Source organism: Erpetoichthys calabaricus, chromosome 12 (genome assembly GCF_900747795.2).
Source record: "Erpetoichthys calabaricus chromosome 12, fErpCal1.3, whole genome shotgun sequence".
In the NCBI taxonomy this organism is placed as follows: domain Eukaryota; kingdom Metazoa; phylum Chordata; class Cladistia; order Polypteriformes; family Polypteridae; genus Erpetoichthys; species Erpetoichthys calabaricus.
In genome coordinates this window covers 28,264,680-28,290,307 of record NC_041405.2, presented here as the reverse complement: position 1 = coordinate 28,290,307, position 25,628 = coordinate 28,264,680, and the positions used below count along the sequence as shown (strand labels likewise).

The following is a 25,628-nucleotide window of genomic DNA, read 5'->3' as shown; positions in this document are numbered from 1 at the left end:
ACCTTCCTTCAGTGCAATACCTATGTTCATGGTGCACTTATTTTTGTAAGTTTAAAAACAACTTAACCTGAATACCTCTAACAGTTGTGTTAGTGTAGATGTTGCTCATGCTTAAAAAACAAATAAAACAAAACTGATGTTCTGTATTTACATGTACACATCATGTACATTATTAAATGCAACCAGGAAAAAATACATCTTGATAGACTTTGTCATGTTTGTTAAATTGATCAGATGTACAGGATTACTTCAGTAAACCTGCCATGTGTTTAATTTCATACTCATTTTTGTCTGCTGCAGTTTTCCTAGTGTTATCAACTGGTTACATTAGAGGTGGCCCTTAACCCTGACAAATTACATTTTACCATTTCTGGCTGTAATAAGATAAGTATTAAAAATACTTTTTAGTCTTCAAAGGACATATTTTTAAACAAGCATTTTTTATCATCATTTTTAGTAAAGGTGTTTGTCTGTATTAATTCAATAAGTGGAATATTAAAATTTTGCCATCTCACAGGTTCAGATTCCCAACTTCAGTTCTATCAAATTACTGTTTTGTTGTTCATTGTACACTGGCTTTGATTTTCATTCTAAAGATGTTAATTCTAGGTTAGTTGGTGTTTCAAAGCTGGCCCTCTGTGAAAGAGTGTGCTATGCAGTTCATTGTTGTCCCATCTAGAGTTCTAGGGTTCTCGTTCACCATGAGCTATTTTAGACTCATCACGCGAAGCCATTGCATGGATAGTATGTTTGTAAGAGCTGCTCTGTTTCTAGTGCTACTGTGCAGCCTCATGGCTCCAAGGATTACAGCGCAGTTGAGTCTTGTCCGTGTGATGTTTATACCTTTTCTCCATGTCTTTTGTTGGATGATTATGTTTTCTGTCTAGTCTCAAAGACACGCATGTTAAACTACCAGCTGGCCCATGTGGGGTGAGTTCTGAGTACATGCAAGAGTGAGCCATTTAATGATGCTGTTGCTATTTGAATTGGACCTCAACCTTTGAAAAAGGCAAATCCGGTTTAGAAAATGCATTGTATGGATGAATAAAAATGTTAATAATAATTTTATGTACCAGTAGTTTAAGGCATCTGTCTTTTTTTTTTTTGTGCCTTAATTTTTAATGATAAATAGTTCAGGGTCAGTATCTTATTGACCTCAGCAGATGCAGTCCTCTCCTCTTTGTATACCTGCATTGGACATCATATTTATGATATGTAGAACATTTTATATAATAAACAAGCTTGTTCTTTTTTTCTTACATATTTGGTCAATGGACAGATCGAGCTACAAATCCACTTAATAAAGAGCTGGATTGGGACAGCATTCGTGCATTTTGTGAACAGCTCAACAAGGAACTGGAAGGGTGATTATGTTTATAATAATGCTTCCTACTTGTAAAAATTAAACCTTTATGAGAAAATATATAGATTGAAATTTTGAGTGGAAAAAAAATCTGAGGTAAAAAAAAATCCACTGTTCTGTAATGACCATCATTGCACAAAACAGCCAGTTGTCTTTTAAAAGTCAGTCAGTCAGTGTCCAACCCACTGTATTATAACACAGGGTCACTCCCAATCCCAGCCAACACAGGGCACGAGACAGGAACAAATCCGGGCAGGGCGCCAGCCGACCGTAGGGCAGACATACACACACCAAGCACACATTAGGGACAATTTAGGATCACCAATGCACCTAACCTGCATGTCATTGGACTGTGGGAGGAAACCGGAGCACCCGGAGGAAACCCATGCAGACATGGGGAGAACATGCAAACTCCACACAGGGAGGACCCGGGAAGCGAACCCAGATCTCCTTACTGCGAGGCAGCAGCGCTACCACTGCGCCATTGTGCCACCATGCCGCCGTCTTTTAAAAGTAATGTATGAATTCAGTTTGATGTACCACATAATTGACATGACCATATGTGCAATTTTGTTGGCAACAACTAATTACTATTATTATTCCAGGCCAACTTTATGTAGATACATATAAGTTTGTCATAGTTCTGCACTACAGACATTTGCTTTATCCTTACAGATAAAAAGCTGAGATCGAAGCAAAACTCTACAAGCTTAATTATTTTTCTTTTTCTGGTTCTTCCATTAGTCCTCAGCTTGCAACTAGACTCCTTGCTCACAAGATACAGTCTCCACAAGAATGGGAAGCTTTGCAAGCTTTGACAGTAAGTTTTACAGTTGATTAAAGATACATTTTAGAAAATCAGAAGCCCCTTGCTGCACAATGTTCTGCTCTTAACTTGCTTATAATTGTTGCACCAGTAATCCTTAATTATAATTATTATACTTTCCAGGTTTTAGAGACCTGCATGAAAAACTGTGGAAAGAGATTTCATAATGAAGTTGGAAAGTTTAGATTTCTTAATGAGCTAATAAAAGTAGTTTCACCCAAGGTAAGATATGAAATTTCTTACAGGTAATACATGATTTGCAAAATAAAGAGGTGTTAAGTAATGGTTTTAGTTGTACTGTATTTTACTATTGTTTCTAGAATGTGGAATATCTAATGACATTGTCAGTAGTCTTGTATTTTCTAGTGAAGTTATAGAATCTCATTGAAACTGTGTATCATATTTTGCAACTTTTATTCTTTTTTTCAAAAAAATCTTGAAACTACAAAGCTATTAGTTTGCTTTCAAGGTTTAAAGTAACTGTTTATTGTTTACTATATGCTGTCAAAAAGGTACTACAGTTTGGGAATGAAGAGAAACTACCATATGACAAAGTGACCTAAATAATAATGCAAAGTCTTGCAAAGCAATTTATTTTCTGAACTCACTTATTCCAAGACAGGGTTCCAGGTGACAACCCACCAGCTAAATCATCAATAGTATTTTGAATTGCAATGGTTAAGTAATCCATCTAGAACAGAGGTTCCCTAGTTCAGCCCTGAGATACTGCAGTGGCTATGGGTTTCAGTCCAATCAGTTTCACAAATAAATGGTTCAGTCTTATTTCTAAATTATTTAATTGTTTGATTAGTCTTTTTGCATCTGTGTTCACACTGCTCATCACCAATTGTCAGCATTTAGATACAATTCAGGGAGTAAACTCCACAGGAAATAATGAATGAACTATCTTGGCCTACTGTGCACAAGACAGATATCAACCCTGGACAGTGCAGTAGTCCATCACAGGATACATTTGCTGACTCAACTATAGTAATTCCTGCAGGGTCAGTTAAAAATTGGCATTCAAGACATGCTGGTATTTCAAATCTATTAAAGCAAATATGTAACCAAAAATGGCTTTTTTAAATGGTGTACAATATGCTTTTTATCTTTTAACTTTTATCAAGAATAAGATTGTTTTCATGAACAATATTTCATTTTTTTTGCAAGTTTTTTTTTATGATTTGCTGACTCATACTGAATGACATGTGAAGCTTAAATGCATTACTGTGAAATTGCAGTTGTTTTTGACACAGTGTCTGAACATCACCAAAATATGGGAAGTGAAGTTTGATATGTTTGCCCTGTTTATAGTGTTTGTTCTGTAGCGTCTAGTTACCTTTCACACAAGTGCCAAATAGCTGTTTGTTAGGAGATGCCAAGTAATGCCTACATTTTCCCAAAGCCTGAAGAAGGTGATAAAAGTATCATAATATTAATTAATTGATTGAACATAGGATCTTCTTTGCCTTGTCTTCTGTCAAGTTTGAGTTAAGCAGGGGCTGCATTTGTCTTTTGGCAAGTTGAAAGTCATTCAGCTCACATCAGCTATACCACTAGTACTAGTATATTTGAAAGTTAGGACTTTTGCTACAAATCTTTTATAATGACTATACCACTAATGTTCAGAACACCTGAAAATAGTCTTGTTGCAAATGGAAAGAAGATTTGCTTCCTGTAGATTATTTATGACATTTATTTGTGTGTTTTTAAAATCCACATAGGATGCCAGGGCTGGAAACAACGATGCAAGGCAGGAAACACCCTTGTATGAAGTACAAGTTTATTATTACCAAGTCAGTCTTACGCCCACACCCATAATGTTTCAAGCAAGATTAGTTCAGACCCTCAGCATAACGTGAAGTTCAAGAGGAAACTAGAAAAACGGGAGAAGACCCTGTGCAGACACATTTATATCATGCAGACTGCACAGTGGAAATGCCTATATTAGTATTTGAATATAGGACTTAGCATCTCTGACAATTGCTAATGACAGCACTACAGTGCTTCGTTTCTTCATAACATACTGTACATATATATATATACAGGTGCTGGTCATAAAATTAGAATATCATGACAAAGTTGATTTATTTCAGTAATTCCATTCAATAAGTGTAACTTGTATATTAGATTCATTCATTACACACAGACTGATGTATTTCAAATGTTTATTTCTTTTAATGTTGATGATTATAACTGACAACTAATGAAAGTCCCAAATTCAGTATCTCTGAAAATTAGAATATCAATTAAGACCAATGCAAAAAAAGGATTTTTAGAAATGTTGGCCATCTGAAAGGTATGAACGTGAAAAGTATGAGCATGTACAGCACTCAATATTTAGTTGGGGCTTCTTTGGCCTGGATTACTGCAGCAATGCGGCGTGGCATGGACTCAATCAGTCTGTGGCACTGCTCAGGTGTTATGAGAGCTAATGTTGCTCTGATAGTGGCCTTCAGCTCTTCTGAATTGTTGGGTCTGGCGTATTGCATCTTCCTCTTCACAATACTCCATAGATTTTCTATGGGGTTAAGGTCAGGCGAGTTTGCTGGCCAATCAAGAACAGGGATACCATGGTCCGTAAACCAGGTACTGGTAGCTTTGGCACTGTGTGCAGGTGCCAGGTCCTGTTGGAAAATGAAATCTGCATCTCCATAAAGTTTGTCAGCAGCAGGAAGCATGAAGTGCTCTAAAACTTCCTGGTAGACTGCTGCGTTGACCTTGGACCTCAGAAAACACAATGAACCAACACCAGCAGATGACATGGCACCCCAAACTATCACTGACTGTGGAAACATTACACTGGACCTCACGCAATGTGGGTTCTGTGCCTCTCCTCTCTTCCTCCAGACTCTGGGACCTTGATTTCCAAAGGAAATGCAAAATTTACTTTCATCAGAAAGCAGCAGTCCAGTCCTTTTTGTCTTTAGCCCAGGCGAGACGCTTCTGACTCTGTCTCTTGTTCAAAAGTGGCTTGACACAAGGAATGCGACAGCTGAAATCCATGTCTTGCATACGTCTGTGCGTGGTGGTTCTTGAAGCACTGACTCCAGCTGCAGTCCACTCTTTGTGAATCTCCCCCACATTTTTGAATGGGTTTTGTTTCACAATCCTCTCCAGGGTGCGGTTATCCCTATTGCTTGTACACTTTTTTCTACCACATCTTGTCCTTCCCTTCGCCTCTCTATTAATGTGCTTGGACACAGAGCTCTGTGAACAGCCAGCCTCTTCAGCAATGACCTTTTGTGTCTTGCCCTCCTTGTGCAAGGTGTCAATGGTTGTCTTTTGGACAACTGTCAAGTCAGCAGTCTTCCCCATGATTGTGTAGCCTACAGAACTAGACTGAGAGACCATTTAAAGGCTTTTGCAGGTGTTTTGAGTTAATTAGCTGATTAGAGTGTGGCACCAGGTGTCTTCAATATTGAACCTTTTCACAATATTCTAATTTTCCGAGATACTGAATTTGGGACTTTCATTAGTTGTCAGTTATAATCGTCAACATTAAAAGAAATAAACATTTGAAATACAACAGTCTGTGTGTAATGAATGAATCTAATATACAAGTTTCACTTTTTGAATGGAATTACTGAAATAAATCAGCTTTGTCATGATATTCTAATTTTATGACCAGCACCTGTATACAGTATGTGTATATATATATATATATATATATATATATATATATATATATATAATATGAATGGAAGAGAAGGTCTGTGATACGGTTTGCATATTTGCAGTTGGAGATCCACAAAGGGAGAAAAAATGAATCACGTATCATAAAATAGTTTTATTCCTGAGCTTTCAACTCCTATCAGGGGTCTTCATCAGAGGATAATGCTTAGACTTACAAGAATCAAAGGCAATATATAGCAACACATTCAGTATTGGGGGGGGGGATGGGGGGGGTGGGTGGCGGTGACTAAGTCAGTATGATCAAGGGGGGAGGGGTGTATCGTTTATATATTGCCTTTGATTCTTGTAAGTCTAAGCATTATCCTCTGATGAAGACCCCTGATAGGAGTTGAAAGCTCAGGAATAAAACTATTTTATGATACATGATTCGTTTTTTCTCCCTTTGTGGATCTCCAACTGCAAATATATATATATATATATATATATATATATATATATACACTGTGTGTACAGTATATATAGTGTTTGTTGAATTTTACAAATATCTTATTACAGACTTGTGTGTATATATATATATATATATATAATATATATATATACAAAAAAAAATTATTTATTACTTTTCAGTACCTGGGTACACGAGCCCCTGAGAAAGTGAAGTTGAAAATTTTGGAGCTGATGTATAGTTGGACAGTCGGGTTACCCGATGAAACCAAAATTGCTGATGCATATCAGATGCTAAAAAAACAGGGTAAGTATAACTCTTTAATGCACTTATTCTTAATTGTTTGTGAATGTCGAGAATATTAAAAGTGCATTAATACAAATTTTCCATCAACAGCAAGAGCTAAGCAGAACCAGGATAAGTCAGACTGCTGTTTTATTTCCACTGCCTTGTTTTTGGTTTCATGGACCCACTGATAAAATTTAATTTAATTTTTGTTTTACCTTTGTTTTCTGTACAGATGGAAACACATTCAGCATTGGTTTTAGTCATTGTAGTCCTTTTATGTAACTTGAATGTATTTAAATTGTTGTCCACTGTATTTGGCTTTGTTTTGCTTTGTTCAATACCTCTCTTTTTTGTAGAAAACTGAATGACAAAAATCACTGAAACCACATACAAGGAAAAGCATTTATGGTGGTTTGGGTTAATTATAGAATTCAAATTCATTTAGAAAAAGTTTTATAGAACAAATAATTGCATAGGTGAATATAAAATCTTAAGAGAAGTGGTTGTTTTACGCAGTGTAAAACAGTGCAGAGAAAAAAATAATCAAAAGTTAAATGCTCATGATAAAGAAGAAAATTAAGATACCACTACAGTCATTTTCTGCATATTCTAAATGTGGGAGTACACAAATATCCACTGCTTTCATTTGATATAACGCATTCCTTTAGTATTCTTGCTTGTAGTAGAAAAATATCCTTATTCCAAGGTTTCAGCCCGGTTCAGTTTATGTTGGTTCCTGATATTTATTTGAAAAGTTCTCCATTTTTCTTTTTTCTGTTAAGGTATTGTAAAACAAGACCCCATCTTGCCAGATGATAAACCTCTTCCACCACCTCCCCCAAGACCCAAAAATGCAATTTTTGAAGATGAGGAAAAATCCAAGGTGAAGAATTAAGTAAAGCTTTTTATTGACTATCCTCGTATTTAAAATCAAAGTACATAGCAAAACTAAAATCTGACATTAAGCTGAAAAAATGATGTAGTAATTTAAGGTATTTGCAGTGACTCCATACCTCATAAGGCAGCAAACGTACGTACTAACATCCAGAGCAATCATTCAATTAGACTCCATGAAAGTTAATACAATATGTGTACTATAGAGTCTTGGCTCCCCTTAATTCTCTGCTCAGTCTAATTTTAGACTCCATATATATCTCCCTGCAATGAAAATTTATTTTTATAAATACTGTGGCTGTTCTCTTATTTCTTGTTACACTGGTTCTAAATGTTTTACACAGTTATTAAATCAAATTACATGCTCATTTGATATTGTGTCTCTGTAGATGCTGTCCCGTCTTCTGAACAGTACTCATCCTGAAGACTTACGAGCTGCCAACAGATTAATCAAGGAGATGGTGCAAGAGGTAATGGAAAAAAAAGTTTTGACAGATTTATTATTCACCTCTTTATTTCTACTTTGATTGTACAGACTTTCATTCAGCTGATGTTTGAGGTGTGGTCAAAATGTTTTGAGCCTGAGCCTAAAAGTAATGTACTAAGGTCTTGATTTTGCAAGTCACCAAAGATGAGCTTTTTTTTGCTAAAAAGCATGAATTGCAAGTTTCTGGTGCTTGTGGTTTTTATTGTGTGTTTCTTGATCAAGAACCATAAATATGAATGCCAGAAGCTACAAAATTGAATATTGTACTGTAATTGACTATGTAACACTAGAGAACAGTACACCTCTGGACATTCATTCTGGTCTAGGCAAAGTGTACCAAGACCAGCCCCTTTCATAAGCCAAAGTCAAGGGATGAGCTGCAGAGTAGCAGGACCTCTCTTAAAGATGAGTAATGGTTAGTCTGGTTTTCACCTTGATGCCAGAAAAAAAACATGGCCACTGTGGAGTGTATTGTAATGAAGAATCAAATAGTAATGGTGTGTTAGGTATCAAACAGTATAGGGATTAGTCATGGGTCAGCTGAGTCTATTTTAAAGAAATCTATAATCATTTAAGCATGTGCAAGGTCTGTACTTATTCAGTCTCTAGAATGTTAACTCCTGAAATAAAGGAGACATTTAAAGGAAATAAATGTCCACATCCAATCCTCCAAAAAATTGAGCTTATGAATTTAGAACAGGAGATGTTCATTCGGTATTTCATACCAGTAGAAGCTTGAATAAATCTCTATGACCCAGGATCAAAATAGCATTTTGATACAATGGAAGCACTGTGATTGTCCAACACCAAAAAAATTAAATGTCAAAGTGGGCAAGATCTAATGTATAATTGTTATGGTGTTGAGGGCAACATCTCTATTGATTATGTGCTTCAAAAGGCCCAAGTAGCCAGTCAGAGTTTTGCTGATTTGCTTTGATGTTTCTAGTCAATCAGGGAACAGTGGAAAGGAAAAACATCAGTGACCCCCCTGATCCCCCCCCCAATCCACCACTTAAAGTTCAAGATGGTACCCCTGCCCACACTGCACAGGTTGCAAAGGCTGTTTGACAAAGTGTGGATTCAAATACATGTCACGTCCACCTTGTTCTTCAGTTGTGGCTCAGTGTGACTACCATCTGTTCACCAGTCCAAAGGGCTGCAGCAGCAGATTGTACATAGAAAACTGGTTACACAACGAGACAAAATGTTTTACTTGAGTCTCATAGAAAAGCTTTCAGAATGTTATAACAAAAGTGTTAATTTTCATGAGGATAATTTTGGAAGGAAAAAGAAAACTTGTTTGGTTTTATTGGTATTTCTCTGTATAAATCAGGAACACAACTTGTGGATCATCCCAGACCAGAAAGGGGTGACTACATTTATTTGCTATTGTGTTATTAAGATCATTAAGTTTGAACTTTTTATATTGATGGATTTTTACCTTTGGGGAAAACATATTTTTCCCTTATGTTCAGAGAAAATTATCTTAAAACTATTGTATTCACCTAGCACTGTCTTAACCATGAGAACAATAAAAATTTGGTTGGCATTGTAGGTGTCTACTGAAGATAACTTGATGGCTGCTTTTTATTCTTTTCTGAGTGGATCACAAAAGTGTATTTGTACTGTAGGTAAACATAACATGTAGCCTATGTGGTTTGAATGGATGTGTACAGACTCCTAGGTCTGGAGGTGTACCTGCAATCTTTGTTAGCATTAGTTAGAGATATGTGTGTTTATTCTATGAGTATTAAAAAAAAACTACTAACAGAGAAAAAGATAATGTGGGGAAAAATAGCCTTTTCCCATATTCTCAAAAGTGGTAATTCTGCCTTTTTAAACTGACAAAACAATGTTTGCACAGCAGACTCCAGTAGCAGTTGAAAGTTAAAGCATTCTTTTAGCACTTGTTGTTTGAGAAGCACAGGGAAGTAATGAATAGATTACTCCTTGCACTCCAACGGTCATATTTTTCCTCCAGTACCAGTAAGGTAAAACTTTCTTTGGCCATAACACTTTTTGTTAATGCTATTTAAAAAAAAATAATAAGAAACAAAAAACGTAGTGGTGGTGGGCAGGGCAGCCATGTGGCTTATATTGAGCTGACACACATAACTTTAAAAAGACTTTGAAAATGGGACAGCAAATACCTGAAGACCACTGTTATGTTAACTCTAGGTTTAAAGACTTTAGTGAAGCTGCCACACTATTCATTAGTCATAGTGTCCGGTTCTCCGAGTACTTTGATTTGTTTTACAGAAGCATGTAACAGAGATACTGGCTCCCTCTGACCCTGGATAAGTGGATATAAAATAATTGGACAGTTTTTACAGAAATATCTTGCAGAGCGGCCTCTACTGAGCTGCTATATACATCCTTTGAGGTGTGGCTTGAATACTTGCTGGAAATTCACGTAGTGGTATTGGTAATGGTCTTTTTTTTCTTTTTTGTCTGAAGATGCATCTTTGAACAATGTTGCCTGTTTACTGGTGTGCGCAGACTGAAACTGTTTAGCAGTATACGACAGCTCTTTATATTCGGTCACGTTCTGAATACTACAGTGGATTAACTGAGGGAAATATTAGAAACCTTTTAGTTGCATTTACAACAAATAAATTATTGAATAACTTACTTGTAGTGCATAATTAATACATCTTACCTCTACAGTATGCCTTGTACTTAATTTAAATCTGAAAACTCTTAGGAAACATGGAGCAAAAACAAATATGCATTTTCATTATAAAGTTTTAGAGAAAATTCTAATTATCTAACCATTTTTTTAAACCTGCACTGGAGAAGAGAGTTGTGGGGCAAGTGGAGTCTGTCCCAGCAAGCATCAGGCACACATACTCTCACATGCAAACACACTAGTGCCTCTTTAGCAACACTAGTCAACCTCATCTGCATTCAATTTTGACTGTGGTAGGAACTTTCCTGTGGACATGGGGGGTGGGCTGAGGTTGGGGCATAAAAACTCCAAGCAGGGAACACACAGGACATAAAGCTTAGTCTCATTATTGTGAAACTAGGGGGCTCCGCCCCCTGCTCGCTTCACTCGCCAACCCCTGGCGTTGGGGCATGACAAAGAGTGAGATGTATGAATTAGATATAGAATAGTGTGCAGGTGTGGATGATGCATATAGAAAGCAAAAAATACAGTGTTTGGCACAGAGTAATGGTTTATTGGAATATTTCTTTGTACACAACATTAGTAGTAAAGATGGTGTCTTGTCCTTGAATGAGTCATCCTTGGCATGGAGCATTTCTAACTTTAACTTTAACGTCAGATGAACGTCGAACACGTGAGAAGGCAACATAAAGTTGTCCATGTCCAAAAACGGGCTCAGAGAGGTAGATGCCAACCTTGTCCATGGTTTGTCCTTGTGATTTGTTGATGGTCATGGCAAATGCAGGTTTAATGGGGAACTGTCGGCGTTTCAATGTAAAAGGTAATTCTAGGTCAGAACTCGTAAGGTCAATTCTAGGAATGAGAACAGTATTGTTAGCATGTGATCCTGTAAGAACTGTTGCTTGAATAACATTGTGTGTCATGGTGTTGACGACTAAACGTGTGCCATTGCATAAACCCTGTTTAGTGTTAAGGTTTCTTAACAGCATGATTATTGTTCCGTTTTTAAGGCTAAGATTGTGTTGTGGTAATCCGGCTGGGTTAATAGTGTTCAAATATTCTAAGGGGAAATTCAGATGTTCATTGTTGTCATCAGAGTCAACTTTGTCAGAGCTTAGAAAGAGCCGTGCCTCTCCAGGAAGTAATGAAATGACCTGGTTATTAATGTGATCAACATTGATATTTTTTGGACATAATATAGTGCGTTGTGTTAAAAGGGGCATTTGGTCTAATGAGACCGCTGTTCCAAATATCTCTGTAAGTAAGTCGTCGCAGATGAAGGGTTGAGGAATTGTAATAATATCTGGGTGAAGTCCATCTGTATTGGTGAGTGTACAATGTTCTAGTTGTAATAACCAATTGTTATATTCGTGATCTGGAAATCGCATGTTTTGTACCAAGTGTATCTTTAGAAAGCAAAGGCAATTGTTCGCGTAACATTTTTTGTTCCGCGGTTTTAGATGCGCGCCGAGGTGAATTTTTTTGTTTGATGCGGGTTCGTGTTTGTGGTCCCGTTACTCGAGCCGTCTAGTTTTGTATCCGTGATCGTGAATTGATGACTTGTTTGATCTTTATCGTTAGGAATATGGATAAGTAATAAGTAGGATCGAACTCACTGTTAATATGCGGACTGTTCGTTTCTTCGTATTATCACCAATCAGGTCTCGCGCCTGTATATGTATTGTAGTTCGGTCTCGTGTTGTTTATATGACGTCGTCGCGTATTTTAAGGTGGACTGAATAATAGCTGAGCGCATGGCATGTGGAGCAATAGGTAAGCACTGTCTAAAATCTACTCCTAATAAAAGTACCTTTACTCCAAAGGGAATATTATTATTCATCAACGCAATGCCAATTGTCCGCGTACTTTAAGGTGGACTGAACAATAGCTGAGCGCATTGTAAGTGGAGTAATAGTTAAGCACTGTCTAAAATCTCCTCCTAATAAAAGTACCTTTCCCGCAAAGGGAATATTATTATTCATCAATGTTTGTAGAAGTTTATCAATGGTGTTGAGTAAGTGACTGGATGCCATTGTGCATTCATCTATAATTAATAGTGTGGCAAGACGGATGTCACGTGCATTGTTACTGTGCATTGTCATAGTGGATACCGATGTTTCTGTGATTGGGACCGGTATTTGGAATAAGGAGTGACATGTGTTTTTGGAGCTGAGACATTTTTTCTTCCGCGGTTTCAGAAGCGCTTTGTAGGTGCCGACGTGATTTGTGCATATTTGCGTTCTTGATTTGTTTCAGGGTGCACTGTTCCAATGCGATGTAATATTTGTCCACATACGCGAAAGCAGTATGGGTCATTGCCTTTTGGTGACCTGATATTTACTCCGGTAGATGCAAAATCAAATGAACTATTGCAGGATGTAATGCAGATGCGCCGCCGTGTATTTTGTTGTTTCATGCGGGTTCGTGTGTTTGGTCCCGTTATCCGAGCTGAATCGTTTTGTACCCGTGACCGTGTATTCATGACTTCTTTGTTCCTCAGCATGCGAAATATGGATAAGTAATAAGGAGGATCGCACTCACTGTTAATATGGAGCCTTTTCTGCAGTTGAACGGTTAATAGTGCTTTATTGTAAGGAGATCCACCTATGCTGCCTAGTGTGAAGGTGTTGAGATGACGTATGTTTAATATGGACGGTTCCTTTAGAAATGGGGCTTTGGGTGTCACTTCTTATTGATGTTAGTGTGTTTGTGGGTCTGATTCGTCGTTGTTGTGAACGTTTCGTGTGCCATGTCTCGTCTCTAATGGGCCTGGCGTGGCGGTCACGGCTTCTTTTTTTTGGTGCGTTAGGAGCTTGTTAAATCCTCCTGTTTGTGTGGGTCCCGTTTCGTGTGCAATGGGATTCGTGCGGCGCTGTGTGCTTTTTCGGCATCTGAGCGGGAGGGGGTGGAGGATTGGTGGGGCGCGAGCGTCTTCTTTTTTTTTGTGTGCCAGGGGCTTGTTGAATCGTCCTCTTTGTGTGTGTCCCGTCCGGTGCCTGTAGGGGGCGCGAGCGGCTTCTTTTTTTTTGTGTGCTAGTTTCGTGTGCAATGGGTTTCGTGCGGCGCTGTGCGTCGCCTGCGTTTGACTCCTTTTTTCTGTGCTCACTCCTTTTTTCTGTGGTCATGGCCGCCTCTCGCAGCGCCTCATTTCTTGGGGCGCCTGCGCAGTACGTCTTTTTGCGGCTACGGCCCATGGCCGGATGTCCCCGCGTCCATCCGGTTTAGCATTCTCGGTTAGTAATATGGATAGCAGTGCCACCATTGTGCTAATCCTATCTTAGAACAATATAATTTCTATATGAAATTTCAATCTTACTTTTTCCCCTGTTGTACATATACTTACATGTTGTAAGTGACATTTTTTTCCAAATTGATAACTGTAATGCTTTACTTTCAGGCTTTTCAGATTGTTTGCTTACTATAGTTAATTCTAAGTAGGGTTGTAACAAGAACTAAGTGGAATGCTTGTGCAACCCCAGTTATTAAATCATTACACTGTCTTCTACCTACAAGTTTAGTAACATTTTTTGCTGTTTAAATTACCACCACTCCATTTTATCTATTGGGTCCCCAAATCTTAATGATCTACCTACCAATATTAAGAAGGTCTCTTTGGTTTCAGCTTTTATATTAAGCCTAAGTGTGTATTATTTTGGTGTTGTTTGACCCACAATTGAGGATGATCCTATTACATTTTCATATTGCTTTTTAAAATTAAAACTTTTCAGAACTCACAAAATCCTTTCTCCTCCTGATTTCTTATGGTGAACCTTGGAATACATGTTTTATAATGGTGTACCAGTGATAATGCCTTTGGTGAATTCTGCTGTAATTGTTTGCCGATGCCATATTTCTTTTCAGAATGAGTGTACTCTACATAGTGGACTTTTAAGAAACTGTTGTTAGTGTTAAAAAATGTCTTGTTATTTTGTGTTATATTTTAAAGTTACAATTGCAATTAGTTAAACTTCATATGAATAAATCCAATAGAACTTTATTTGTTGTCGGGGAAATTTGGCTTTTTATGGAACCCTATTAAAAAATATTTAAAGAGATAACAGAGGTAGGTTTAGTGCACCCCACCACCCCCTCACCTTGCGGGTAATTACCTCCACTTGGTCCACTCCGCTCACTTCTAGTCGCACATGTGTGACATTACCTCCCCCAAACCCCCCCCCCCCCCCAGCCCAGACCCATCGGGTCGGGCGTACCTGGCCATGAGGTTGTGGCTTTGGGAAAGGTCAGTAAACCACTACGATAAATAACTGAAATCTTGTAAGGATGTAGGTCTAAAAATCACCTCATTACTTGCGGATTCGAATCCCTGTGTAATGCCATCCACTGTAACGGTGCATGGTCAGTCACCAGGGTGAACTCGCATCCCAAGAGATAGTACCTCAGCTGAGTAATCGCCCATTTAATCGCTAAAGCTTCCCGCTCCACTGCCACATACCTGGTCTCGCGGTCCAACAGTTTCCGGCTCAGGTACATTACGGGGTGTTCTACTCCATCGATGCTCTGGCTCAGCACAGCACCAAGACTTGTGTCCGAAGCATCCGTCTGGAAAATGGAAGGCAAAGAAAAATCAGGTGCTTTCAAAATAGGAGCTGACATAAGGGCCTGCTTAAGGTTACAAAATGCAGCGTCTGTAACATTATCCCATAACACGTGATTAGGTTTTCCCTTCCTTGTAAGATTTGTCAAGGGCGTGGCTCTCTCAGAAAACCGGGGTACAAACCGGTGATAGTAGCCCGCTAAGCCGAGAAATGCCTGTACCTGCCTCTTGGTTATCGGACGGGGCCAATTCACTATGGCATCTATTTTGGAACATTGTGGTTTGACTATACCCTGGCCCACTAGGTAACCTAAATATTTGGCTTCCACCAGCCCCAAAATAACATTTCTTTGGATTAATATGAAGACCGGCATTCGCTAGCATCCTTAATACAGCCTTAACTTGTTGTAGGTGTTCCTCCCAGGTGCTGGAATAGATGACAACATCATCCAAGTAGGCAGCGCTATATGAATTATGGGGTCAGAGCACTTTGTCCACCAGACATTGGAAGGTAGTGGGAGCCCCATGTAATCCGAATGTCCACTAGGGGTGCTGAACGCCGTCTTTTCCTTTGCGGAGATCGTTAAAGGAACCTGCCAGTATCCATTTGTCATATCAAGGGTATTCAAAAATTTGGCATTTCCTAGCCGCTCAAGGAGGTCATCCACTTTTGGCATTGGATAGGCATTGAAATGGGAGACTTGGTTAAGCCGACGGAAGTCATTGCAAAACCTCCAACTTCCATCTGGCTTTTTGACCAACACGATGGGACTGGACCAGGGACTATAACTGTCCTCTATCACACCTAAATCCAGCATTCGTTTGATCTCCAACTCCACTTCTGCCTTTTTGTTTTCTTCGGGAATCCGATATGGGCGTTCTCTGACTATAACCCGGGTTTTGTCACGATGTCATGAGCAACCAGGGAGGTTCGTCCGGGCTTTTTGTTCATTACCTATGGAACAGACAGGATAGCTGCTTCGTGCTCCTGTCGCTGTAGGCAAGTCAAATTATCACCGAAGTTAAGGTTCAGTTTATGAGCAAAGAGGGAGCAGGAACGTCCGGAGAAAGGATTGGCATCCCTTTCTTTCCACGGTTTCAGCAAATTGATATGATAAATCTGCTCTTTAGGTCGACAATTAGGTTGGATAACGAAATAATTGACCAGACCCTTCCTCTCCATAACCTCATATGGGCCTTGCTAATGTGCCAGAAATTTGGAGTATGAGGTAATCTACCAGGACCATTATGTATTTATGACCTCTGGCTGAGGGTTCTAGGGGTCCCACCAGGTCAACCCCAATTTGCTCAAATGGGACATCTATTAAGGGTAAAGGGATAAAAGGAGCGCGGTCCCTCCTAGGAATATGCCGCAATTGACATTCCAGGCTGGACATGCAAAAGCGGCGGACCTCCTCATTAATCTCAGGCCAAAAAAAACGGAGCTTGATCCGCTCTCAAGTTTTTTCGGGGCCCAGATGGGCTCCCAGGATATGGGTATAAGCCAGTTCACAGAATTGTCGCCGGTAAGTCCGTGGAACTAACAGCAGGGAACTTATCTCTCCCTCGTGTTTTGCCACCCGATATAAAAGGTCATTCTTTAACACAAAGTGGGGACCTTGTGGCATGGGATTTACTATGCGTTAGCCATCTATTAAGACCACTGCATTTTTTGCAAATTTAAGGGAGTCATCGTTCCACTGCTCCCTTTTAAATGAAGCTGGGGTCTGTCTAAATTGAAACTGCTGATGGCTGAGAGGATCAGTTCCAACCTCAAGGGGCGTGGTTTTGACCTGAGCCGGCACACTGCTTGAAGATGAGGTGTCGCACTGCGACGGCCTGGCCGTTTCCACGTCACTGTCCACAACCGAAATCTGACCCACCTCTGGCTGTGAACACGGCGTGGAGGTAGCTGAGGGCATGGTGCCAGTGTCCATGACAAGACCTAGTGTTTTTGGGGGATCAGCGAGTGTTATACCACGGTTTTTGTCGGCCCAATCTCTACCTAAGATCACGGGGAAGGGAGGATCCTCGAGGACCACCACCACCATTTTTCTTAAAACTCCGTTCTGGCAGATGTAGCAGGCGGCGGACTCATACAATCGGACATCCCCATGAACGCAGGTTAGACGGGTCTTAAATTTAAGCCATTGTCGCAGCAACACTAGATGGCGAGCAACAATGGAAATGTTACTGCCAGAGTCAAATAAAGAGGTAACCTTGTGACCATTAACTATCGCTTCTCCCGTATGTGAAAAGGCGAGAGGGTTAGTAAAAGCACACTGCCTCCTCCTCCGCAGACCCCCACATCTCCTCGCAGAGAGGAGGCAGAGATGCAAATTCGTTTGGGTCCACACGGGTTCTGTTCCGTGTCCCCAGAGCAGGTTTCTGCTCTCAGATGATCTATGATCCTGATTAAAGAGACCATATTTTTGCACATCTGTCCCCAGGCTAGCATAGGGAGCGTGTTTATGAGCAAAGCACAGGCTACCTGCTCAACTACTTGTCAGGCATTCCTTTGATTTGGCCTCGGCCAATTCCCGACTTTCACCCAAAGCTTGTATGCCTGCTCTTTAGTGGACTCATTTGGGTTGAATTCCCAGTCCAATACATTTTTCACCTGCCAGCCTGAGGCACTCCCATCTTTATCAAAGGTTTTTACCTTTGTGGGACATAATTGAGTGGTCCCCTTACTCAAGAGCCCAAAACAAGTCCCCAATGAGTTCTCTTCTGAACCTGGCTGTCTTCTGTAGGTCCCTTGTCCACTAGCCCAGGTTCCCTTCACAGGTTTCTGAGTCGGAACCCACTCCAGCTTCCCACTATACGCACCAACCGGCCCTCGCTCAGCGATGCGGGAACGGTACTCTCCTAGCTGACGCTTCTTGGATTGGTGATTTCGAGGATGTGTCAAGGTTTTTTTCTGGTCTGGCTTCCGGTTCCAAAAGGAGGCCATCATCCTGCCGACTATGCCACTGTAAAATGAATAGCCTGACACACACAAAAAGGTGAGGGGCAGCCACCCATATATTGTTCCTGGCTGCAAAAGGGTTTTGTTACAGCACTCAAGTGCACTATTTTGAGTTCTCCACTGAACTGACTTGTGGAGGAAAGATGGCAGCTTTATAAGCTGAAAGGCGGAAGTGACATCAGTCTGAAGTCTGAAACCGGAAGTGACGTCAGTCTAGGGTACGGAACCGGAAGTGTTGTTGAATCCGGCAGGTTTTCCCATTTTTGGCCTGTAGACATATATATATATGAATGATGAAGCTTTAGGTATGGGCATTGTAGCTTTAAAAAATGTGAAAATTTAATTATTGAGCTGTCTTTGAATGCGTGCTTGGAGGTTGATATTTGTCCGATGACAAATTTAAATAAGTAAAATACAAAATTTCAACCAAAAAATAATCCTTGTAGACATGTAGTATTATTAATGCTGTGATCTGAACATACAGTGCATCCGGAAAGTATTCACAGCACATCACTTTTTCCACATTTTGTTATGTTACAGCTTTATTCCAAAATGGATTAAATTCATTTTTTTCCTCAAAATTCTACACACAACACCTCATAATGACAATGTGAAAAAAGTTTACTTGAGGTTTTTGCAAATTTATTAAAAATAAAAAAAACTGAGAAATCACATGTACATAAGTATTCACAGCCTTTGCCATGAAGCTCAAAATTAAGCGCAGGTGCATCCTGTTTCCCCTGATCATCCTTGAGATGTTTCTGCAGCTTAATTGGAGTCCACCTGTGGTAAATTCAGTTGATTGGACATGATTTGGAAAGGCACACACCTGTCTGTACATGCCTGATTGGTGGATTGCTGCAGAGATGGTTGTCCTTCTGGAAGGTTCTCCTCTCTCCACAGAGGACCTTTGGAGCTCTGACAGAGTGACCATCGGGTTCTTGGTCACCTCCCTGACTAAGGCCCTTCTCCCCTGATCGCTCAGTTTAGATGTCTGGCCAGCTCTAGGAAGAGTCCTGGTGGTTTCGAACTTCTACCACTTACGAATGATGGAGGCCACTGTGCTCATTGGGACCTTCAAAGCAGCAGAAATTTTTCTGTAACCTTCCCCAGATTTGTGTCTCGAGACAATCCTGTCTCGGAGATCTACTGTACAGATAATTCCTTTGACTTCATGCTTGGTTTGTGCTCTGATATGAGCTGTCAACCGTGGGACCTTATATAGACAGGTGTGTGCCTTTCCAAATCATGTCCATTCAACTGAATTTACCACAGGTGGACTCCAATTAAGCTGCAGAAACATCTCAAGGATGATCAGGGGAAACAGGATGCACCTGAGCTCAGTTTTGAGCTTCATGGCAAAGGCTGTGAATACTTATGTACATGTGATTTCTCAGTTTATTTATTTTTAATAAATTTGCAAAAACCTCAAGTAAACTTTTTTCACGTTGTCATTATGGGGTGTTGTGTGTAGAATTCTGAGGAAAAAAATGAATTTAATCCATTTTGGAATAAGGCTGTAACATAACAAATATGGAAAATGTGATGCGCTGTGAATACTTTCCGGATGCACTGTATATACTGTATATATAATATATGATGTAAAGGGTATGATTTTTGATTTTCCTTCTTTGTGGGTGATAAACTTGCATCATTCTGATATTTATTAGAAAATAAAGTTTAGGAGTAATTACTGTATTAAATAAAATTTAACAGTATTAAAGATTTGGCAACATTTGAGTTGTTGTTTGCTAGATAAAGAATAGTAGTTCAGCAAAATGTTAAGTTTAGTGGTGTTCCAGGTACATGATCTATACTCCATATGAATTCAGTGTGACTTTTTTAAGAACTTCAAATGAAGTGTTTGTTTTTTAACTCTATATTTTCTCTTTTTAGGATCAGAAAAGAATGGAAAAGATATCAAAGCGTGTTGCTGCTATCAAGGAGGTTAATAATAATGTTAAGAATTTAACTGAAATGTTAAACAATTACAATAAGGAGACTTCAACAGAAAGCAATGAAGAAGTCATAAAGGTATGAATACAATGTAAACAACAACATTCTGTTTTTAACACCAAGGAATGCAAAATCTGGTATTTTAAAACCTTAACATCACATTTTATACTTTTTTATGTTCTGCAAATTTGCTGATGCTGTTCTAAAAGTTAAGGAAAGACTTAGAAGTAAATTTATCTTAAAAGGCTACAGAAACATATTTTCTGTCTATGTATAAGAAAAAATTACCCCCAGAGTCTATTGGTGTTTGATCATGTATCAAAAGCAGTGGCCCAAAAACACTGTACAGATCAAAGGAGGTTGTGGGGATGAAGGCTTAGTTGATCTTTGAATAGCCAAGTCTGCCTCTGGATTTAAATCCAGTCCAACAAGCCCAACATTTGCTAAAAACCCAGACTAAGGTCAAAAACCCCTATAAACAAATGTCCTCAGAAAATGGCTGCAATATAAACTTGGTGAACAGCAATTCATCAAAATCTTCACTTCCTCTTCTGATGTTACTGGGTCTGAGATTTTTTGTAATTAGCATATGTAAATGATTTAAAATCAGACTATTTTGTACGTTTGGATTATTAATAAATCAGATTGTCCAAACACTATAGCGTTCACAAAAATTGGGAGGGAAGGAAAACAAAAAAATGTACTTTCTGAAATGTTAAAGCAAATTTGAAATAAAAGGTGCAGTTCTGTTCTGTTTTAAATTCAGTCTATATTAAACTCCAGTTCATTTTCAATATGCCAAACTCAAAAAATTTGTCGTCATTGTTCCAAAAAATAAGGAATACACTTATATGTACAGTACATGCTTTGTTAGTATTGAAAATATTCTGTATGAGGAAATACATACCCTAACATTCACTGGTCGGCTTCTGCAGAATCACTTAACGTGTTTAGATCAGCACCATCACATAATTTCCACCAATCTAGTAAATACTTTTTAATATTTTAGGTGCTATTGTACAGTAGTATTTGTGTCATGCCATTAATAAGCCATGAAGTTCTGTCATCATCCAAAACGTATGATCATACCAAATTTAATATAAGGTTTTTTTCATGTTTGTGACAATAAAACATTTAGTGTTGTTGTTTTGTCCATGCTTTCTTTAGAATTATCTTTGGTTGGTTTTAATAAATTAATGTATTCTACTTTCCAAATGATATGTGCTATTTGAGTTTTGAGCATGTTGGAAATGCTTATTCTGTGCTATATAGCTGAAAAAGCATTATTTCAGACCTATGGTGACTTGGTCTCATAGGCAAAGAACTATTAACTTTTTTTTTAATGTGAGCTATTTTGTTATTAATTTACAGGAGCTGTATCAACGTTGTGATAAGATGAGGCCTACTCTGTTTCGTTTAGCCAGTGATACTGAAGACAATGATGAAGCTTTAGGTATGGGCATTGTAGCTTTAAAAAATGTGAAAATTTAATTATTGAGCTGTCTTTGAATGCGTGCTTGGAGGTTGATATTTGTCTGATGACAAATTTAAATAAGCAAAATACAAAATTTCAACCAAAAAATAATCCTTGTAGACATGTAGTATTATTAATGCTATGATCTGAACATACAGTGCATCCGGAAAGTATTCACAGCGCATCACTTTTTCCACATTTTGTTATGTTACAGCCTTATTCCAAAATAGATTAAATTCATTTTTTTCCTCAGAATTCTACACACAACACCCCATCATGACAACATGAAAAAAGTTTACTTGAGGTTTTTGCAAATTTATTAAAAATAAAAAAACTGAGAAATTACATGTACATAAATATTCACAGCCTTTGCTCAATACTTTGTCGATGCACCTTTGGCAGCAATTACAGCCTCAAGTCTTTTTGAATATGATGCCACAAGCTTGGCACACCTGTCCTTGGTCAGTTTCGCCCATTCCTCTTTGCAGCACCTCTCAAGCTCAATCAGGTTGGATGGCAAGCGTCGGTGAACAGCCATTTTAAGATCTCTCCAGGGATGTTCAATCGGATTCAAATCTGTGCTCTGGCTGAGCCACTCAAAGACATTCACAGAGTTGTCTTGAAGCCACTCCTTTGATATCTTGGCTGTGTGCTTAGGGTCGTTGTCCTGCTGAAAGATGAACCATCACCCCAGTCTGAGGTCAAGAGCGCTCTGGAGCAGGTTTTCATCCAGGATGTCTCTGTACATTGCTGCAGTCATCTTTCCCTTTATCCTGACTAGTCTCCCAGTCCCTGTCACTGAAAAACATCCCCCACGCATGATGCTGCCACCACCATGCTTCACTGTAGGGATGGTATTGGCCTGGTGATGAGCGGTGCCTGGTTTCCTCCAAACGTGACGCCTGGCATTCACACCAAAGAGTTCAATCTTTGTCTCATCAGACCAGAGAATTTTCTTTCTCATGGTCTGAGAGTCCTTCAGGTGCCTTTTGGCAAACTCCAGGCGGGCTGCCATGTGCCTTTTACTAAGGAGTGGCTTCCGTCTGGCCACTCTACCATACAGGCCTGATTGGTGGATTGTTGATTTGTGGATATAGTTAACTTTATTAAATACTGAAGCAAAGGTTGCAAAGGAATGACTGCACATCTAAAATACTGATATTTTTTTTTTGTCATTGATCCAGAAAAAAAATTAAAACAAAACTACTTATATTTGAATATGACTACCTTATTAATATTAACCTGCGGTGGGCTAGCGCCCTGCCTGGGGTTTGTTTCCTGCCTTGCGCCCTGTGTTGGCTGGGATTGGCTCCAGCAGACCCCCGTGACCCTGTAGTTAGGATATAACAGGTTGGATAATGGATGGATGGATGGATTAATATTAACTGTAGTCTTTATTGTAGATTTTTTCCATCTTTAAATGTAGGCAGCTGATAGTCCTCTTTTGTAAATAAAAATAAACACTGCATATTGTCATTCCTTGTTTATGTTCAATTATATCCTCCTCTTTATATTGTGTTTGTTGCATGTAGTAGCAATTTCTGTCATTTTTTGTATACAGTGCACCCCCAGAATTCACAGGGTTTACGTTCCTAGAGCACCCGCAAATTGTGAAAAAACCGCGACTTTTGGATATGGTTAGAAAATGCCTTTTAAATGCCTATTTTTATAGTTTAAACACTAAAACACAGTCTGCCCCCAAAGCACTTTAATTTCATTGCAAACTCAGCTTAATACATTAATACATTACCTAAAAAATGACCTTAATACATTACCTAAAAACAGAATGTAAAGGTAAACCCGTATACTGTACAGTACTGTACTGCTATGTCTCCCGCGGTGCTAGAATGTAAAATACCGATGTTACCGCTATACGTCCTGTAATTCATGCAAGCATGTTTTCTTTGGTATGCGCTGTCATTTTCTTTGTTATAAGCAGAGTAAATACAGTACATAATAATTTAATTTAATTAAAATACTGCAAAATGATAAGGGTAACTCACCAATGATGAATGATATTGATGATGATGATGATGATGAAGTAGCTGTGCAGTTCTTCAGGTGATTCTGGAGGAGTCGTATCTTTGGATGGGTCTTCTAGTGGGGTTTCGTGCTGGCTTTTCTTTATAGGTTTCAGGACATTGAAATGGGAAGTTTCTGTCGTTGTTTTCTTCATGGTGGCAAGGAGCGTTTTATATGTGTGAATGGCAGCATCGATGCCATTATTAACTTTGAGAGCCCCGAACCCATATAGGGATCCCATGCTTCAGTCATCCTGTGTAACTCCTTCGATGTCTGAATAATCTGGGACAGACGTTCCAATGTCAGGCCCTGCTCCTCCTCCCTTTTGCACTGGATCTGTCTCTTCCTCCTCCTCTTCGCTGGCAGTCTTTAACTCCAACAAATCCTCGTCCATCAGGGGTTCAGAGTGAGCATCGATAAGGTTGTTCACCTCATCTTGACTGATGTTATCAAAACCTTCGCCACCCCAGTATCTTTGCCAGTCCACGGCCTTGTCGAAAGTGTCATGCTGAATTTTTTCGGTTGATAAGCCCTTGTTGTCATGGACACACTCTGGCCACAGCTTCTTCCAGCAGGCGTTAAGGGTTTCCTTTTTCATCTCCTTAAGAGCAGCATGGATGACTGATAGGCACGTCGCGATTGTAAAGTTATGCCAGTAACTCTTCAATGCAAAATTCTCGTCCGTGTCTATTGCATCTACAAGATATTGGAGAGAAATCCGGGTATAAAGAGCCTTGAAGGCACGGATTATGCCATAGGTTGGATGAGGGAGGTGGTGTTGGCAGGAAGGAACTCAATCTGAACTCCCTCGTAATACAAATCCAGTTTGAAACCAGTTTGAAGCAAGGGCTTTGGTAATCCTATCTTTAGGGTTGTGCATCCAGAAGACAGGCAGCAGGTTTTTATTTTTGTTTTTAAGGGCCCTAGAGTTCGCTGATTTGTAGATGAGGCCAGGTTTCATCATGTAACCAGCAGCATTGCCACACATGATAAGTGTCACTCTGTCCTTCTCTGCCTTAAACCCCGGAGCTTTGGCTTCGTCCTTCATGATGTAAGTTCTGGACGGCATTTTCTTCCAGAACAAGCCAGTCTTATCCATGTTAAAAACTTGTTCGGGCGTGTATCCCTTCTCCTCTATGATGTGCCTAAATGTCTCGGGGTACCTCTCCGCGGCTTCTTTGTCAGAAGACGCTGCCTCTCCATGTAGAGAGATGACTTTAATATTAAATCATTTCTGAAAATGATGAAGCCATCCCTTACTGGCATGAAAATCTTCAGGCTCCGGTGCTGTTGGTGGTCTTGGTTGCAGTTCTTCGGTACCTTCTACGTTGTCTCCTGTAGCAAACTGCTGGTACAATTTCCGTGCTTTCTCACGGATGATGTTACCATCCAAGGGAATGTTCTTCTTCCTGCAGTCGGTTATCCATAATGCCAAGGCAGATTCCATCCTGACGATATTTTTATTCCTTACGGTCATTACCTTTTTGGCACTATCGCAGAAAACTTACAGATACGGTACTCTGGATCGCTGCTTTGTTCTTCTTTATGTAGTGCACGGTGCTTTCTTTAATGCCATAGTGGCGTGCTAGTGCAGCATAACTTTTTAGTTCCCGGAGCAAATCCAGTAGTTCAACCTTCTCCTGGAGTGTTTTAAATTTCTTCTGGCACTTAAGCTCCATGCCAGAAGCCTTAGAAAGTGCAGGGCGTTTCGATGACATCTTGTGTATTTAAGAATAACAAAATGAATACAGTAACAAAATGGAAAAGACGAGGACACTCAGCTGGAGACGTGTCACAGGGGCAGCAGGTCAATCAGCAGCAAGGAGAAAATGAATAACGCTCTCGGATTGGCTACTTTTCACCATCCCAAACCGTGTTTCCCTCAGCGGTTGTTTCCTGTTCTCTCTACAGCACAGTATTGCCACGAAAAAAGCCATAAAAAATTGCGGAGGATATTTGCACTTTCCCGCTAACAATTAATAGTTAGGTTCTAAGGAATAATCTGCGAATGACTGAGTCCGCGAACCCTGAACCGCGTCTTTGTGGGGTTCTACTGTATTGTATTTTCACCTTTGCCCTTAGGTG

At 39.5% G+C, this 25,628-nt stretch overlaps 1 protein-coding gene across 1 annotated transcript in view; it reads left to right on the top strand.

The window, feature by feature from the left end:
* gga1 (golgi-associated, gamma adaptin ear containing, ARF binding protein 1) overlaps window positions 1–25,628 on the top strand; it is a 73,089-nt gene that overhangs the window by 7,669 nt on the left and 39,792 nt on the right. The window contains exons 2-9 of the mRNA XM_028815277.2: window positions 1,280–1,364; window positions 2,108–2,183; window positions 2,313–2,411; window positions 6,453–6,576; window positions 7,341–7,441; window positions 7,842–7,922; window positions 19,988–20,125; window positions 21,419–21,500. Of these exons, the coding sequence (XP_028671110.2) occupies window positions 1,280–1,364; window positions 2,108–2,183; window positions 2,313–2,411; window positions 6,453–6,576; window positions 7,341–7,441; window positions 7,842–7,922; window positions 19,988–20,125; window positions 21,419–21,500 (786 nt within the window). The remainder of the gene's footprint in view (window positions 1–1,279; window positions 1,365–2,107; window positions 2,184–2,312; window positions 2,412–6,452; window positions 6,577–7,340; window positions 7,442–7,841; window positions 7,923–19,987; window positions 20,126–21,418; window positions 21,501–25,628) is intronic.